The 19,440-nt window shown below is 39.3% G+C and overlaps 1 protein-coding gene across 1 annotated transcript; it reads right to left on the bottom strand.

The window, feature by feature from the left end:
• Window positions 1-1,033: 1,033 nt before the first annotated feature.
• On the bottom strand, window positions 1,034-19,149 carry LOC129113987 (pterin-4-alpha-carbinolamine dehydratase 2-like). The gene is made up of 4 exons (XM_054626485.1): window positions 18,984-19,149; window positions 17,407-17,538; window positions 3,273-3,353; window positions 1,034-1,366 (listed from the first exon to the last, which is right to left on the bottom strand). Exons 1-4 carry the CDS (start codon window positions 19,089-19,091, stop codon window positions 1,271-1,273), a joined length of 417 nt encoding a protein of 138 aa, XP_054482460.1. The 5' UTR covers window positions 19,092-19,149; the 3' UTR covers window positions 1,034-1,270.
• Between the last annotated feature and the right edge of the window lie 291 nt (window positions 19,150-19,440).

Here is a 19,440-nt window from a genome sequence, read left to right as displayed (position 1 = left end):
TGTAGAAACATGGCGGCTGACTCTGTGAAGAGGATCCACTCCATATGTAGATATAGGGAAACATAATTTGTCGTGGATTACGTTTTCTTTAACCAATCACAAATTAGTTTCAAATCTACACCGCAGTACGCTTGGGAAGGAGTTCATGTTGTTGGACTGATCCAAAAAAACAAGGAGACGGTTTTACTTCTGTTGCCAGAACAGAATCAAGCAGTTTTGCATGTTTGATTTGTTTTGTCTCAATTTCGTAATCATTAAGCTCAAACAATGTTTTTTTTTACTAAACCTAACCAAGTAGTTTTGTTGCATTTTTTTGCAAAATGTATAACTATTCCTTATAGAACAAGGCTCTGAATATATGGTAAAATGATAAAATGTAAGTTTTGGGGATTTTTACACCTTATATACTTTTTTAGGAACAATTAGATGCTTTGGAGCAACCACCATCATCCAACAGAGCACTAGAGATGTTCAGCACCTTAGAGCATACAATATGTCCTTCATACATTAGCTTCCCTTCCAGGCTAAAGTTACCGAGCACACAAGAGGATTTTTGCTACATAGGTTGTCAGCATGAACACAGTTCTACTGATTTGGCTTTTACTACGCTCTTCTCTCTTTGCTGATCTTCTCCTGATGCCGATCCAGTCAGGAAAACACAGCAGCTCCATCTGACTCATCCCTTACCAAACCGTAAATCACATAAATCCTCCTCCTACCGACTTTGACCCCTTTCCTCGCTTTGCTCCACTCTCTACACTCTCCATGGCCAAAAGGAGAACATGTGGTCTGGTGGAGGACTGACGGGGGGGAAAAGTATGCTCTGGATCGTTGGCAAGTAGCGGACAGAGTCGGCCTACTGCAGAGCAATTACAAGCCATTTTAGTGTGAAAACAAACACTGCTGAAAAGGAGAACAGCACACAGTGACACAGACAGCGTAATTAAATCTGTCTGGATCAGTAACTCATGAAATCCTGAACCACAGAGCAAGGTTTTCTCCATTTTATTCAATCTTGTCAATTCAGTGCAGCGCAAAAATATTGTAAATAACAGAAACAACACATTTACAAAATCAAAGTTTTATTCCTAATGAAAGCTTGGACAAAATATGCTGCAAAAATCAAAATAGAATATCTTTTACAGATGCTATTGAAGTGGAACCCGGAGGTCTATGGATCAACAGGAGAAGATATTTAATCATTTTTATGAAGAACACTGCAGAGTTGTGACTGGAAGCAGAGAAACTGATTTACTGAAGACAAAAAATATTACATTGAAAGTGAAATTTTGTCGATAAACTTGGCCATTTTGACGTCCCGCTTTGACAGTCCTCCACAGTCGTGTGTCGTCAATGTGATCTGGACCTGTGAGGAAACATACACATTGGTTTTCAATCACAAAGCAAGAGCATAACTGCTTAGAGTTAAGGGTAAGGTCAGGGTAACTTCCTAGAGTTTCTGCTGGTCGCCTAGCAACCTCATGGCGTCAAGGCCAAATCAAAAATCCAGCATATAACCCCCGTGAAACTGCAGCATGTTAATTCTATATCTTTTTTTTCTACAAATTATAAAGGGACCAGATAAACATTCTTAATTACGGAGCTTTACAGGCGCTCGCAGACGGATTTTGTTATCTAAGGACAGAGCCAGGCTAGCTGTTTCCCCTCGCTTCCATCATTTGTGCTAAAATAAGATAATTGCCTGCTGCCCTTAACTTCATATTTACTTCACCAAACCTGTTTTATTAAACTCTCGTTCCCATACAAACGAAACTGCATTGTGAATTACGTTGCTAGGGAAATATATTTTGTCGTGGATTATGTTTTTCCTTTGATGAATCAGAAATAAGTATAAAATTGCCCATTGTCTGCGTACGGAAGAGTTCAGGGTGCTGAGCGGATCCAACAACACACAGCTTTCACCAAGGAGACTGCTGCACTTTTGTTGCCTAAACATAACCAAGTCGTTTTGTTGCGTTTTTTATTTGTTTTGTTTCAATTTAGAAGTTTAGCTACGTGTTTCAAAGTGCATAAAAATGCAAACCATTTGGACCAGAAGGAAAGTTTGTTTCGCTCAAAATTTATTGAGAGTTTAGATGTATGGGAACGAAATTTTGTAGAACCGTACAGACATGAGAGTGGTATTGACCTTCTCATCTAAATCTTAGCAAGACAGTGAATAACTTACCAAAATGTCAAAGTTTTCCTTTAGGTGCAAGCGTGTGAATATTATATATTGTACGTTTGATGAAAAGATTGCAAATTAGTTGGATTTTTACACCTTGACCTGATCATTTGGACAGAACGAGGCTAGCTGGTTCTCCTATTTCCAATCTTGATGCTAAGCTAGATGGCTAAAAAAATAAAAAAAAGAACGTGAATGAGCATGTTTCCCAAAATGTTGAACTATTTCTGTGATAAATTCAGCCGGCTGCATTTGGCTCCACCCATTGAGACTAAACCAATGAGGTTTCTCCCTGGAGAGCAGAACTGGCCCAGCAAAAAAAATGCTTGTAAACACACAACTTAATATTAAGAGCCAATAAAACAGAACATGAATGAATATTAAAAGAATATTAGCAGTAGCTCAGTATACAGCATCTATTTCGTCGAAGGCTGAAGCTCAGTCAGAGTGGGATTTATGTGCAAGTGTCTGGTGGAAAGTGCTGTGGGGGCCCAGAAGACCTGTAGCACCGATTCTGCAGCCACTTTAATAAAGAGCGGATTAGGAGCAGCATTCCTGTCAGAGCGTCCCGGTCCGCCACACTGTAACTCAGCGGCTACAGCCTAATGCTGAGAGATTTTCAGGGACTGGGTTTGTCATATCAACCGCTACTTTATTTCTAAAGGGGGGGAGAAAGTGAGAGTGTGCGTGATCGTTGGGGTCGCAGAGGGGGAGGTAGAGATATTTGCAGAGCTTTTCACAAGAAAAACGATGGGATTAGAGTGTGAAGCTACTGCGTTTTTTTTTTTCTTCGTCGTTTTCTGACTAACGGAGTGTGTTTCGGGCTTTGAGGGGAGAGCTCTCCAGAACCAGTGAGGATTGTTTGACATGAAAAAAATCTGACTTTATCCGGGGTTGATTGATCTCGATGTGCCGCTAATTTTGTCATAAGCCGACCGTAGCATTGCAAATATGGCAGTGACTCAAACACGTAGCCGCGATAAGACGGTTTGATTCTGCAGGCCGAGACTTTCTGTAACAGATACTAAACAAATGCAGAACTGTAAGTGACTCCTCAATCACTTAATAATGTGGAGAAAGATGTTACCTTATTATAAACATTGAACCATTCTGGGTGATGGTTCATCTTCTCAGCCTGCAGAGCCACTCGAGACATGAAGCCAAATGCCTGTTTAGGGAGAAACAATCAACTGTCAATAAAAAACCAATTCAGCAATTTATCCCCCCAAAAAAAGTACAAAAAAATATACTATACAATACTTACTAATACAAAAGAATCGGCAACATACAATTACTGTCGAGAATAGTCTAGATAGATAGGTTTTTTAACAGGGCATATAGATAGACAGACAGACAGACAGATAGTTTGTATTACGAGTGGAAAATTTCACTGTTACAGCCAAAATCTACACTTTATTATATAAAACGTACCAATACAAAAACTAAAAAAATTTCAATATACCATAATTTTCAACAGTAGCTTTAATATTCTTTTTTTTTTAACAGTGCATATAAACATGTGTATTGCTGTAAGGTGGACAACATAGTGCAACTAGTGCAAATATAAATGTTAAAATAAATGAGTGCAGATATGGGTCAGATCATTTAAAGGGGGTGATAGATGAGAATGTTTGTAGTCTTTAGTCCGGCGTGAGGCCGACACCCCCTCTCCTGACACAGAGGCTGGTTGTACTGTGAGATGGCAGTTGGCTGGAAGAATCTCCTGCAGCGTTTCTTAGACTTTTTAAGTCTACCTTCATTGATATGAATGAGGTGGGCAAAATATAAGAAGCAACTGATGCAAAACAGATCAACTACAGCCTCCAAAACAGAGCATATATAGTTGAAATGTATTATTACAAACAAAACAAACCTAGCCAGCAGCTCCCAGGTGGAAAATGCAATTTATAAAAAGCTGCCCATCAATAAAAAACGTAATATTTAGAGAAACTATTACAAAAGACAAAAAAATCCTCCTGTAGATATCTTACAAAATCCCAATAATCCATCACAACAAATGCCCAGAAATGTGTTACCGCTCAATGTGTTGCTCAATCTATTAATTTTATTAAAAAGATTAATCAGTCAATTATTTTCTCTATTACTCGATAAGATTTGGTCTACAAAGTGACAGAACTACCACTGCATTTCCCAAAAGCCCACGGTGGCGTTTTCAAATGTCTTGTTGTGAAATACTAACGATCCAAAACCCCAATTCAAGTTTTGATAAAACACTAAATAAACCAGAAAATATTAATATTTTAGAAGCTGGACGAAAGAAATTTGGCATTTTTTCTTTTACAAAAACGACTGAAGTTGATACATTTTTCTGGCGATTGACTAATTGATAAATCTGCTAATTGTTGCAGCTGAATAAGACACTATGAAAGCACGTAGCAGCAGACGGAGCAATGCTGCCCTCTGAGGCGCAGAGAAGCACAAGACTCTGTGCATGCAGAAAACCCCTCCTGAAGGCATGTGTGTGCGTACTTCCACACACCTCACAAGGAGCAGACGGCATTGCAGACACACACTCACAGAGACATACACACTCTTCATATTTCGAGTTCGGCATGCGGCTCTCTCCAATCACAGGCCATCCAGGGAGTGATTATGGTTATTCTAATTATCTACAAAGAGGAGAGTGAAATCCCTCGTCATGCCCGCTGTGAAGAGAGGAGGAGTAAGAAAAAAAAAAAATCAGGTAGACCTATTTCAGAGCAATTTCCCACTGCAATCTCAATTAAGCCCCTAAATACTTCCTCCCCGCCTAATTAAATCAACTGAAACGCCATTGTTTACAGGCCGTGGCTGCGGCCCAGTCCACCACCTGACATGACGAAACAGAATTGCTCTCGCAGAAGAAATTAGTGCGTTGTAACCAATTTCTGAGACGTCCTGTTTCGGCGGCCGAGCAGCGCGGCGGCTGTAACACGATCGGCAGCCCCTGATCAAATTGGTTATCAAGGAAACCGTCTCCTGATCAATTTAAGTAATTGGCATATTCCTGCAACTTGACCCCACTGGCACCAATTTGGAGACCGGTGCGGTCTGCTTTTTCTCAGTTCTCATTGACTCTAATGGAGATGGCTAAGCAGCCTGTCATGTCAGGTGTTGTCCAAACATGTCCTCTCTCTCCCTCTCCCTCTCCCTCTCTCTCTCTGGCTAATCTGCTGCCAAGGAACATTGAGTGACAGGTAAAAGGATTCTGTGTGAACACTTAAAGCTTCCTGCACATTGTCCCATTTCAGAACACCACGTTCCTTTAAAAACTTTACAGCCTTGACTATGTTATGGAACAAAAACACATCGCACTGGCAGTCCAACACACTCCCGGTATGTCAAAACTTGGGTAAAGAATATATTTGAAGAAGTTTTTTGTAAGTGTTTAAATCAATAATTTTCATTCTTTTTATTTTTGCCACCGTCATTGGCACCAGATCATAGACTGTATATAAGAATTGGAGGTAGACAACAACTAGTTTGAAGCCTCGAGTTTGGTATTTTGGCCGTCGCCATCTTGTTTTTTTGCAACCAGAGGTGACACCAGAGGTTGTATAACTGAGCGAGACATATTTAGGCAACTAATAAGGTTATAAATAACTTAATGAACTGGAAACAAACAGTCCCAGACCTGTCAATCACAGTAGCCCCGCCCTAAAGCATACCCTGCTTTATGGTCTATTTGACTCTAAATGGAGCATCATTTACTAAATGAACATCATGCTGTATTGAAGAAGACTTGAAACTAGAGATTGAGACCATAAACTCATGTTTACAATGTTTACTGAGGGAATAAATCAAGAGAGAAGTAGAGTCATTTTCTCATAGACTTCTATACAATCAAACTTCCTTTTGCAACAACATTACCCTCCTCTTAAAGTATCACTTGAATTTCTTGAATCTAAATTTGGATTATTTTGGTTAGCAGTCCAAATGCTGTATGCTGATTATGGCCTGTAGACTGTAAGAAAATATGATTTATTCAATTTAAACAGTTTCATATTTATTAACGGTTTTCAGGCTCCTGGCCTTAATTGACCAGCATGTGTGAATAATGTGTGTACTTCCTTCTTTAATAAAGGGAGGATCCCTTTAACACTACATGTCTGCCAACTTGGTCACACCCCTTTTAAAGCAACATTATCACAATAACACAGTTTTTTTCGATTCACTGACATTACGGCGGGTCTGCAACTGCAAACATCTGCAGTCACATCTGTAAGATAGGTTTCCACAGATTTCCAAACTTGGCAGAAGAGGGAACGTGTAGTCTGGATGAATAATTCACTTCGATTCAGTTTGAATTCAAGAAGTATATTTTTCTTCCAAAGCCAGCTCATGGCATGAAGGAGTTTGCCGATGATGAAGAACAAATGCTGTATTATAAGCGTGTTTTTTATTTGCATTTGACAGTTAACCCAGCCCAACCAGAGTTTAAACTCATTATCCAAACTTCAAAGTGCTGCACAAAACGCGGGCGGCGCTGCTTTTATCAAGCCAAGTGTCACACTTCCTGAAAATTGTTACATGTCCACGTTTGGACCTCATTTATGTGCAAACGAACCACAGAGCAAGATGTCATTTGGAGGGAAGCGGAACGTGAAACAGAAGACGACAAGTTCAGCGAGTATGCAACATGAGCCCTGAATGCCCCGGAGAGACAAAAATAAAGACAGAAAGCAGTAACCTCTCACTGAATATCCAAATAACCTGAAATCCTGAAAAGGCCTTAAAAGTTGCCCTACATCAGCCACAGGTGTGGTCCCTCGGGGGCAGTAAGGAGAGCAGCAGGACACAATACTGCCGGAGTGGCGGTGCTACGCCTGTCTGTCACCTCTAGGTCATCTCGACTCCCTCCACTTGGGCCAAACAGGGAAATAAAACCAACCCTCATCTCCCCGCTGAGGTCTTATGTCAACAGAGGTCAAGGACTCTCCAAAGTGCTTTGTTTACCCCATTTGTATTGTGCGGGCCACACTTCTCGAGGCCGATCCATCCAGTCAGCCAGCCATCCCTCCTCTCCAACTGGCCCGACAAGCTGCAAGCTGTCAAGAGTCCGATAATTTGACATGACATTATGCAGGCCCCCACCGCCTCAAATAATCAGAAACACCCGGCGGCAGACCCCCGCTATGCCCCCTTTTTTCCCCACGCGCCCGCTTTTTTGGGGAGCCGATTTGGTGCTATTACGCCATGATTGTCATACAACACTGGATGAGACAATTTGACGTCGGGGCAGAGCGGCGTTCTCCCTCTCGCTGCGGCCGTGGGCTGGAATACAGGACTCGGTTTCAAACACATGTGTCTGTTATTTACAGATCGGTTTTCCACCGCCGCGCGGTCCAGGGGCTTAGAAACGCCTGCTCTGTCTTGCCAGGACTAAGTGCATGCAGATTGCGCCTGCTCTTGCTAGCCTCTGACAGACGGCACACGTGCACGCCGGAGCACGTGCACGTATGCAAAACCTCCTCGGCATACACACAAGTATGTGTCGACACACATGAAGACAAGCTGCTGTCCTCCATTACACACCGCCATGACTACCCGATGATTACCCGGCGAGCCCCATCATCGCCCGCGTCAGCTCCCTCTGAAAAACCTTCGCTCCTCTGCAGTGAAAGGCAAGAACGCTGTGAATTGCACAGTGGTGGTGGTGGTGGTGGTGGTGGTCATGATGATGATGATGACGACCACACCTCTTATGTCTCATTTCTCTCCTTCACAGGCTTCCAGCTGGCCGGACAAGTCTGCCCGCTAAGTTGACATGTAACCTGAAGCAAAATATTGAATAATTTGGGAGCAAAGCTGCCAAGCGCTGAAGTTCTTTCTTGCAGCAGAGAGAACTCTGCCGGGTCATGTGTAATATCATAATCTTCTCGAATTAACGTTCTTAACGTTGAGAAACACAGAGAAGAGCTTCAATTTGATACCCTGAAGGTGATGCACGCTTTGAACACTCATTAAGTGACTATTATCCTGTGTAACAAACGTTCACGCACGTCAGTTCCTATTTATGTAATGAGTGTCATGTCCTGTAATGCTCAGGCGTTGGCATTAAGGCCAACGTATGCAAACCCCCTCATTAACTGCAGGGTTACCAGCGAGGGCTTAAAAAGACATTGGGCTCGTCAAAAGACAGCAGACGTCAGGGCCATCTTAGATTACCCAGAGACTGATAGCTAGATTATCTAACCACCTCCGCTTGGGCGCCACACCTCGCTGCTTCCCTGCAGCCATTTTTTTTTTAACACAAGATGAGATGAATGCGCGACGCCTCCAGTTCCCAGGGAAAGATCCATTTTGGAGACGGACGTGGGAACTGAACACCGCCGAGCTGTGTAAAGGATATGTTGCGAGCGCTTGTGTAGGGTGATTATGTATGCATGCGGGTGTAAACACTGGGGTTGAGATATGGAGTTTTAAAGGCTTTTAAACTATTTCAAATATTTACATTCCAGAAAATGACCTGTTTTTGTTTTTTACCTCTAGAATTAGATTTTTGTCAAGGTGGTCAAGATGCTGAAACCGTTTTTTTATGACACTAAAATGAGGTTTAGCATCTCTTCAAAAACAACATGAACAATGAATTGAGTTGGGGTTGATTTTTTCCAATACTGATATATCCATCCATTAGTTTTTCAATGAATAACTCCATCTGTATTCAAAAGTATTGATTTTATAATAATACAACACAAAGAACGCCATGAAAATGTGAGGAATATTAAGCATTTAGACTTGATAATTGACCAAAATATAAACCTTATAACCTAATTCTACATATTTGTAAATTGACAAACAGCAAAAACAAAAAACAGGAAGAGAGAAAAAGATACGATATCATTGTCAATTTTGTAAATTATATGTCATAGGATAATTTACATCATAATTAGGGAATACAAGGAAGCGATGTCAAAGAATTTATGCACACACAGTTACAGTTTTACACTTTATAATATTGCGTTTAATTCATAGATTTTTTTTGCCTATTATAATGCATTTATTTCAACGCAAGAGGTTCAGTTCTTTTTTATAATAAATTGTGAAAATGGTGTGATTATTTTCTCCCTTAACGTGTTAATGCAGGTTTTGTTCACATATTTAGGCCCTCTCTAATTTTAAGACATTTTAAAGGAGATCTCTGCTAATTGGTGGCAATGTCATCAAGAATGAAGTTTACAGTCATTCCAGAGGACAGACAACCAAAGTCTTCAACATAGAACCAAAGTATTTGACCAGCAAACAAAGTCTTCTACAGACAACAACAACAACAACAGTCTTCTATAGACAGGAAAGAAGAATCAACCAAAGAAATGGGGTAATTGATTGAACTGATGGAGACAAAAGTAAACCAGATGATGGACGAGAGGACGGAAATGATGGTCAAGTTCACAAAGGACCTCGCCCAGACACACTGGAGCTAGGACACGCTGCAGAAGGAGTACTAGAGGAAGGTGAACGAGGTGGAGGAGCAGATCCACCAGGGGGACACTGAAATATTGGATCTCTGCAAGGAAAAGTAGGTCTCTCTGAGAAGCTCACAGAAACCAAAAACCAGCTGTTGACAAATGAGCTTAACTCCTCCGGAGCGAGAGAGCTTGGCAAGCTAAATATAAATTTGGGTGGAGAAGGTCCCAAAGAAACCTGGCCTTGAAGGAACAGAGCTGGGAGACAAAAGTAAAAGCTTGGCAGGCAAACGACAAAGCTCAGGATGGGAAGTTCAAGAAGGAGCTGGACAAGAACGAACTGTGGGAGAAGAAATTTAAACAGGTGGAAGACGAGAAGAAGGACCTGTTTGAGAAAACAACAGAGCTGGAAGACGGAAGTCATACCGATGGACATGTGAGTAAAACAGAAGGAGGACGTGTTGGGCCAACAAAGACCTGCGATTGGAAACAAAAGTCAAAAAGGTGAAGGACGGGAACAAGGTCCTGGAGGAGCTCTGTCTGAAAATGAAGAAGAAGAAGAGAGGCTTCTTGTCCCGCAAGAAGAGGATCTAGGACAGAATTGCAGGAAATGAAAAGCAGAATGTATAAGAAAGGGATGAAGAAGAAAGAGAAGAAGAAGAAAGCCGAGATGAAAAAGGAAGCAAAGCAGGAGAAGGCACACAAAGAAAAGAAGAAGAACAAGAAGAAAAGAAGAGAGAGTTTCCTTGTGTTTGCGTTGGTTGTTCTTCCGGTGCTCAGATTTCCTCCCACAATACCAAATCCCATAGTTTGCACTTTAGGCTAATTGGAAACTCTAAATGATCTACTTCAATCAATAAAATGTATGTAGGGGTTTTCTCATGGTGCTCAGGTTTCTCCAACAATCCAGAGATACGCACTTTGCGTTAACTGGACCCAAAAAAAACATAATTTAAAATAAAAAAACAGTCATATAAAGTTCATTGTGTCAAGTTCTCTAAATAAATATATACAGTATAAATACTGTAATTCATAGTAAAGTATGTAATTCAGAATACAATCTCAGACATACTGTATGAGATTACAATCACTGAGCTGAGCAGGTAACAATGAAATAACTGCACCTCCCCCAGGTAAATAAATCCATGAATGGGCTCAAGGCTACAAATGTCCAGAATTACATATCATTTCAGTCTCTTTACACAAAGCTCATAAGTTTTACTTTTTAGTACAAGTTTTCTGACCTTTATGTCCAGTTTAGGACCATTTTTTTTGTACATAATTGACAAGAATATAAAAGTAAACAAAGTAAACCATCAGATAAATACATTGAACAAAGTCAATGCTATAGCTCACAAATTAAAAAGCTCTGTGTTAGTTCTTTAATCTGTACATTATGCAAGTAACGTGAAAAATTAATCAACAGTGACTTCTCAGGTGGGTAAAGAACAGCGGTCTCCTGGCTAAAAGATCACTGGTTGTTTTCTGGTTTTTTTACTCCAACAACCTGCTGATAAAAACTTTTTGTATCAGCTGTACATTTGATATCTATTTCTCTTCCTAACGGAAGGGTTGGAGGAAACTGACGCTGGTGAAGAGTAGGAGGTTGTCCGTTGACACAGTAACAAACTCTCCCTCCTCTCCCTCTCTCTCTCTCTCTATGATGGAGGGGGTGGCTCTGAGAGTTTGGTTTACCCAGGGGGCTCAGTTTTAGTCGTAGGACAACTTATTCAACACAAGCAGAGCGAGGCCCGTAACGAGCGGTAAAGGCTTGAAGGAGATTTGGTGGAGAGGGAGCCCCCCGACTGAATATAAAAAGGGGGATCAGCCCTGCGAGAGCGGAGCGGATGGAGCTGTCGAAACACAGCCGTGTGGACGCTGCAGATTTTTTATTTTTTTTTCCCAGGTGCTTGTTATGCGTTTATCGCCTGTGGTTAACCACAACTTTGGCGTGTTGTTTCGAAAGTTTGTGTCATATTCATTTTGTTTTTGTGGAATAAAGTTTTGCACGAATGTAACTGCAAATGTTGTGAACTTGACTTTGACACGGAATAGTTTTCTGAAACGGCCTCAAAACTGGTTTCGAAAGCTTCTTTGTGGAGTTTTACTGCTCATTATGAGATTGAATGTGGCCAATGAACACACATCCCAAATATCTGGAGGCCAGATTGATGACCCTTTCAAACTGATTTTCAAAAACGTCTTTTCATCTTATGCGTAGATAATACGTGAAGTAGTCACTGAGAGGTTAGGAGAATACAGCCCCAATAGGAAGATACAGCTGACTCAATACTGCAAAAATACCCGGAGAATGTAAAGATATATGCATCATATTGGTTAATACAGCAATATATCATATAAAACCATGACTTTCCTGAACCCCCTTCGCTCAAAATACCTTTCATGAATGCTAATTTGTCTTGTTAATGTACGGAAATACGGTTTAATATTTGATTGTATTCTGTACATTTAAAATGGTCTGTTCATGAGGCCAACATTTGATATTTTGGTTTGTGAAAATGACAACTTGGCTCATTTCTACCTCTTTGGTAGAATAGTGGCTGTACCATCACAGACATTGTTCACTTCATATTTAAAGATAGGGTTGGTAATCTTTTTTTTGGTTAGACCATTTGATTCATTGATTGCTGTCGGGATGTGATAAGAATTTCAATAAATAAAACTAAAATGTTTTTCAAGAAGATTACCAACCTTGACTTTAAACTCAAACCTTTAGCTGACGATTTGTGCTATTTCACCCAAAACAACTAAATGAATTCAGTTGACGGAGTGCCCTACATAGGGCTATAACTACAGTTTTATTAGCTATTAGTCTGTTGAATAATTGGTCGATTAAAATTTCTGAATGCGGATATTTGTCCAGTTTCTCTACTTTTCTGTGACAGCAAACTGAGTATCTTTGAGTTTTAGACATAACAAGACATTTGAGGAGGTCTTCTGTGATTGATGATTTTTTTTTTTATTGACTAAATCAAAAAATAATCGTGTGATTAATCAACAATAAAATAATTGTTAGTTGGAGCCCTACAATGATACACAATTATGTTGTCTAAGTTGATAATAACAATAGCATACTAACTCTAATTTCTCAGAAAATCTGATTATTATGCTCTAAAGTTCTTATTTAAGTTCTTATATAAATTTAAAATTATATAAAAACATAACTATGAATACTCATGTTTTTTAAATGGTCATGAATCCATTTTCTTGATAGACACACTAATCATTTCAGCACTTATTCTAAAAATCACACATAAATGAACATTTAAATACAAAACTGCTTGTTTCACTCACAGTCATTTACCTGCTCAAACGTTTCTCTCCCTTATTAGCTTTTTCACTTCGCAGGAGAGACTCAAAATAATAACGAGCCATTTTTTTGACCCAAAATGCAGCTTTTGATGGATTTTTCTTCCCCCCCATCCCTGCATGACTAAGTATTTATGGATAAAGACCGAATGCCATCGTTGTCAACTTCAGCTAACGTAACACAACAGTTGAGCATGCACAGCTCACCTCTCCTACACAAACGGCATCTTATATGGTTACACATTTCACTTGTGTCGTATGAATGTTTCCACTCCATCCACCGAAAACGTAAAGCAGATGGTCATCTGTAAACAAACACAACGTAAAGCTTGATGCGTAAACAATATCAGTGACTGCAACTTTCAAAAAAAACAAAAAAAAACAAGCATGATTCCAATCAAAAGTTACAGTATTAAAGACCCAAACAGATGTTTCCACATGTGATTGCAGGGATTCTCACTGACCAAAGCGACTCCATACAGAGGATTTCACCTCTCAAACCTCATTAAACATCACTGGACTTGATGAGAACTAATAACTCAGTTTACTTCTCAGACTACTGCGGCTATCGACGCAAAGTTTACCCACATGCTGCAGATGAATTACTGAGCCGCAGCAGCATTTCTATGTTCTGTAATCAAAGAAAAATAAAGTGAAAAAAAAAAAGCAAATCCAGCTGTCATGTTCTTTCTGAGTAAATTTGCAGCGACGAGTGGCTCTGGGTAGATTTATAAACCTTTACCGCCGCCTACAGACCACAAGAGGAAGTGTTCCAACTCACACAGAGGGGATTTGTTATTCTCATTATAAACTCTCGGGGATCTGATTTCCTCAAGCCCATCACTCGCAGATAAGTGGTGAATGGAAATCAGCCAGCGTGTCGCTCCTCATCTCCATTCTCCCTCTGGTAAAAGCCCTTTAAGAACAGGCATGAAAAAAAAAAGGGAAAAGGAGCAAGAGAGTTTGTGGAAATGCATCGGAGAACTGGAAGGATGGCTGGAGAGAGAATAAAAAAAAAAGAGAGAGGGAGAAAAAGAAAGAGACGGAGAGAGTTGCCAACATGTAAAATCAGAACAACGTGAGCTCATTCCCCAATAACATGGAGCACAGGATGGGAATGAGAGACAGACAAAGACAGAGATGGGGGGGAAAGGAGGGTGGCAACGAGCAAGAAAAAAAAAAAAAAAAAAGAAAAGAAAGAGAAAGCAATGCACGTCTCCCAGAAGGAATGATGGGGTTGTTAGTGGTTTGTGAACCAGATGAAACATTTTAACCAATTTGATTGTTTGTGAAAGAAATCATTCTGATCGAAACCCCCCCCAATTGCTGCCAACTGGCCGCCTGGCGCGTCTCAGGGTAATGCAGCCTGACGTGTCGGGGTAAGAGGAGAGGCTTTAGAGCCGGGAGGAGCAGATGGGGGAGGTCAGCGCTCGCCTCCCGACTTCAAACGCTGGGGAAGTGTAAAAACAGACTATTTTGGGGGCTAAAACAACTAACGATAGGATTAGAGGAAGTCCGCTAAGTGGCCTTGAGATGTTGCAGTTTACTTTCGCTCGATACAGGGCTGAGGCCTCCAAATTCTCTGCCAAAAAACATTTATGCATGACTTTTAGTGTCTCCAGAAGTAGTAGATCTACCACATAGGTCACCAAAAGTGTGATATTGTTGAGGCTGTCGCTGGAAAAATCGCAAGTAAAACATTTATGTGGTAAGTTTCCTGTACTGTGATGAACCGCACCTGTCTGGTACAACAGGAAAGTTAAATGAAACACTTCAAGTTGTTTGCAGCACTACTTGAGGGAGGATTATTACGCAGAAGAGGTAGACCACGAAGAACGTACACAGGAAAATCCTTTTCAGAATAAAAGCATACTACAAATTCTGAAAAAGTGAAGCCAATGCTGAAGTGCCTTAAACCTGCATTCTTTCTACTGGCCAGCAGGGGGCGACTCCAAAGATTGTATAGAAGTCTATGAGAAAATGACTCTACTTCTCTTGATTTATAACCTCAGTAAACATTGTAAACATGAGTTTATGGTCTCAATCTCAAGTTTAAAGTCTTCTTCAATACAGCATGATGTTCATTTAGTAAATTATGTTTCCATTTATAGTAAAATAGACAATAAAGCAGAGTTTGCTTTAGGGCGGGGCTACCTTGTGATTGACAGGTCTGGGAGTTGGATGTATTTTTGCTGACAATTTGTTTCCAGTTCATGAAAGTTAATTAATACATGTTGGTCGCCTAAAGGTGTCTTATTCAACGTTCAGTTGTACTTAACTCCATCCTCTCATTCACTTCTTCTTGCAAAAGAACAAGTTCGAAACACGGTCGAAATGCCAAACTCAAGGCTTCAAAACCATAGTCCATAAACCCATTGGTGACATATAAAGTCTATGGGTAAAATATACTAATCAGAAATTACAAGGAGCACCGACCTGAGCATCACTGACCTAAACAGTCCTGATGTGATGAGAGCCGGGTATCAAACTCACAAAATGTGTCTGTGGAATAAAGGAACGAAACCAGCATGGACACAAAAAATAAATGTGTTATATAGGTATATATTTCTTATTGTATGCCACTATTCTGCTTTTTGTGTAAACGTGCACAGTGTGTCAATGTGCAGCAGTTATCTTTGTTTCTTTGAAATTCAATGTCAGCTCCAGGAATTTCTATTTATTTGTGGTATTTTTGTACATCATGTAGGAAATCCCCATTTTAATAGTAGGACACAAATAAATAATTTATTTATTATAGAAAAAAACATGTTCATATTCCTCAAATTATCATTTAGGTTTGGGTACTCCAACTGTGCTGTAACTTACAGTATCAGTATTGAAGCCCTAGATGTGCTTTAAATAACTACTACTTTAAATAACAACTACATGAATATTTTTATTTCTCAGAGCAATATACAGTTTTTAATTATTTTCATTGTTGATTAATTGAGCTTTTTGCTCCATAAAAAAGGTAAAAAATCTCCATCTGTGTTTTTACCAAATCAACTGGAGAGTAAAGAATCAAGAAAATATTCACATAAAAAGAAGCTAGAATCAGATCATTTTCACTTTTTCTCTTTTTTAAAATGACTTAAACCAAATCAATTATCAAAATAGCTGCCGATTAATTTAACAGTTGAGAACTAATTGATAAAATGATGAATCGTTGCAGTAACGCCACTTTAATACACCTTTAAAAAGTTTCCACAGTTGTTCATGTGAAGACCTTCTTAATTACAGTCCCGAGCATGCTCACCCCGTTAACACAGACTATGAGTGAGAATAATGGCTTCTCTCATAAACAACAACAACCTTCTCAAGAGTCATCGGTGCTTTTCTTTGCAGGTAGGAACAAAAAAAAAATAAAAAATCCATCGAAAGCAGAGAGGAACCTTTCCCTCTCTGCTGCACCTGCAAGCAATCAGCGCCTAAACACAGATGAATTTGTGCGTTTCCGATTGTTAGTGAGCTGGACGTGCGTCTGGCGGTCTGCGTCGCGATCTCCATCAAACAGACCTCCAGTCAGTTTACAAAAGCCCCCTGAAGACCTCATCACGACGCAGAGGCTGTCAGATTTAAGCTTTTCTTTTTAAAACTACAAAAAAATTAGTTTCATCACAGACTTTATCGTCCATATGGAAATCAAAAACTACAAAGGCTGACCCACTTGTGTTCTGCCTGTGTGCCTGTGTTCTTCTGTCATGACACATTGAATAAAAGCCCACATGCACACTTTAACCAGCTAAACAATGACATAGATTTGGATCAATAATGGGATCCCAGTGATTGGTTATGACTGTTAATGTCAGTAATATGAGGAACCTTTTTTTTTACCTACACTTTTAGTTACATCTAACTCTTGACTGATCCAGTTGCAGACTCAGGTGTTTTAGTCCTGACAATATGGCAGAAGTCTAATATTTTTAAACACAGAAACAAATGTGTGTACAGTTTGTTTGAGCTCTTTGCTAATTTCCTTTTAATTACGTGTACGACTGGGCGATTTTCAAATAACAATAAAAGGTCATTTTATAGCTTGATATCAATATATAGCATGTTTTCTGTTGATTAAATCAAAAAATAAAAACATTAAATAACCATTTCATACCCTTGTGGGAATTAAATACTTAAAAAAAAAATCTTATTTAATTAAGAACTTTTCTGCAAAACAGTCAGATTTTCGAGAAATTTGAGTTGGTGTGTGCTTGTTATCAATTTAGATGACGTAATTGTGTATCATGATGTATCGATATATGATTTCATAACAATACAATTCCATTGTTTTTGGATCATTGACACAGCTTCTATTTGAAATGATGACCTGCTGCTTTACACTACGATCCATAGTGAACATTTAGCTTTATCTAAATGTAACACACACACACACACACACACACACACACACACACACACACACACACACACACACACACACACACACACACACACACACACACACACACACACACACACACACACACACACCTGATTGAAGGTTTTAAAGTGAAGCTCTTTGAAGATGGCATCACGGTCCTCCACCTCCACCCATCCCGTGGCCGTGAGGTCCCTCACCTGCTGATCCCGGTCGGCAGGGGAGAGCCAGTGGGAGTCTGATGACTAGAAACACAAACAAAACTCAGAATGTGCACAAATTATTGCTGCTGTTCTTGTAGGAATTACATTAAGATAAGCACTTACTTTATGTTTATTCTCTTTACAAAATCTGCTGTGGTTTGCTTTATAGGCTGTATTTACAGTACCAGTCAAAAGTTTAGACACACCTTCTCATTCAATGGTTTTTATTTATTTTTATTTTTACTTTAATTTTTATTTATTTTATATATATATATATATATATATATATATATATTTATTTTTAGTACCAGTCAAAAGTTTGGACACACCTTCTCATTCAATGGTTTTTATTTATTTTTATTTATATATATATATATATATATATATATATATATATATATATATATATATATATATATACAGTACCAGTCAAAAGTTTGGACACACCTTCTCATTCAATGGTTTTTCTTTATTTTTATTTTTTTCTACATTGTAGATTAATATTGAAGACATCCAAACTATGAAGGAACACATATGGAATTATGTGGTAAACAAACAAATGCTCAACAAACCAGAATATGTTTTATATTTTAGATTCTTCAAAGTAGTTGAATGAGAAGGTGTGTCCAGATTTTTGACTGGTACTGTATGTTTCAGATGTAAATCAGGAAATTAATTCATATTTAACAACATCACATCTCGAAATAAATATACATTATTTTATGTGGTTCTTGTATTTGTTTTTAAGGCTTCTTCTAACCCAAGATCTCTTTGGTCCAGGCGTGCTAACTCACCCTTCACTGCCACTGTGGAAAAATAGGTTTAAGTAAAGTTTGAGATGTGCTTTATCTTTTTCTTTATTATAAATTCAGATGGCACATTCTTTGTGGCAGTTACCTGAGTGCTATAACTGCTCTGTCCACAAGGTGGGAGCCAAGCAGCGAGAATATTAATATCTAACAGTACAATTGCTGAGCATGGACACTCACACCAAACTCCATTACAAATTATGAATGAGTGCAAAGTAAAGTAATATGTATTTCAATCTTGACTGACCTGTCACAACCTTCTCTTCAATTCGGCAACTTAAAAAAAACACATATATCAAAATGTTCACCTTTATACCGAATACACTACTTCTGGCTGCAGAGCTCAGATGAAGTTATTAACTTGATATTGCAATTTCATATTGTCTTGTGAGGTATATCCATAAATATATTCATACCGAATTAAAGAATAGCTCCAAAGGAATGCAAAAATGCCACAAATGCACCTTTAAACCTTCATACTTTGTACAGGTGTGCATGTCAACACTGTGACTGGAGTCTGGTTTTACGCATCTCTCCAAGAGGAACAGTAAATGTGCAGTAAATGCTTGCCTCATTAAGAAAACACTCACATATACAATAAAAACAGTTTAAATCACATGCATTAAGGTGCTTAACACATGGTAATGACAGTGGACTGACTGTCACTGACGCACTCACCATTTTGGACATGTGGTTGTTGGACAGCAGACTGCCGAGCCGGAGCGCACGGCTGCAGGGCCAAGAGCCGCCCGGCCTCAGGCTAAACATTAACCCCCACATGAGCATTGCTTGGGTCGGCTGTGATCCCTCTCCACTACCGCCTCTGCTGCACTCTGCCCCAGTGCACTCACATTTGCCATAGCTGTTCAGGTTACTGCCTGATTAAAAAAAAAAAATCTGGTTATGAGCCAAAGTGACAACTTAAAAGTGTTTCATGCAGGCCTTGCAAAATATAAATAACATATATTTCCACTAGCATATAAGTTCATACAGTACTATTTTCTACATTGTAGAATGCTGCTGTTCTTGTAGGAATTACATTAAGATAAGCACTTACTTTATGTTTATTCTCTTTACAAAATCTGCTGTGGTTTGCTTTATAGGCTGTATTTACAGTACCAGTCAAAAGTTTAGA

Source organism: Anoplopoma fimbria, chromosome 24 (genome assembly GCF_027596085.1).
Source record: "Anoplopoma fimbria isolate UVic2021 breed Golden Eagle Sablefish chromosome 24, Afim_UVic_2022, whole genome shotgun sequence".
Taxonomy (NCBI): Eukaryota; Metazoa; Chordata; class Actinopteri; order Perciformes; family Anoplopomatidae; genus Anoplopoma; species Anoplopoma fimbria.
The sequence above is the reverse complement of the archived record's forward strand: the minus strand, read 5'-3'. Positions and strand labels throughout refer to the sequence as shown.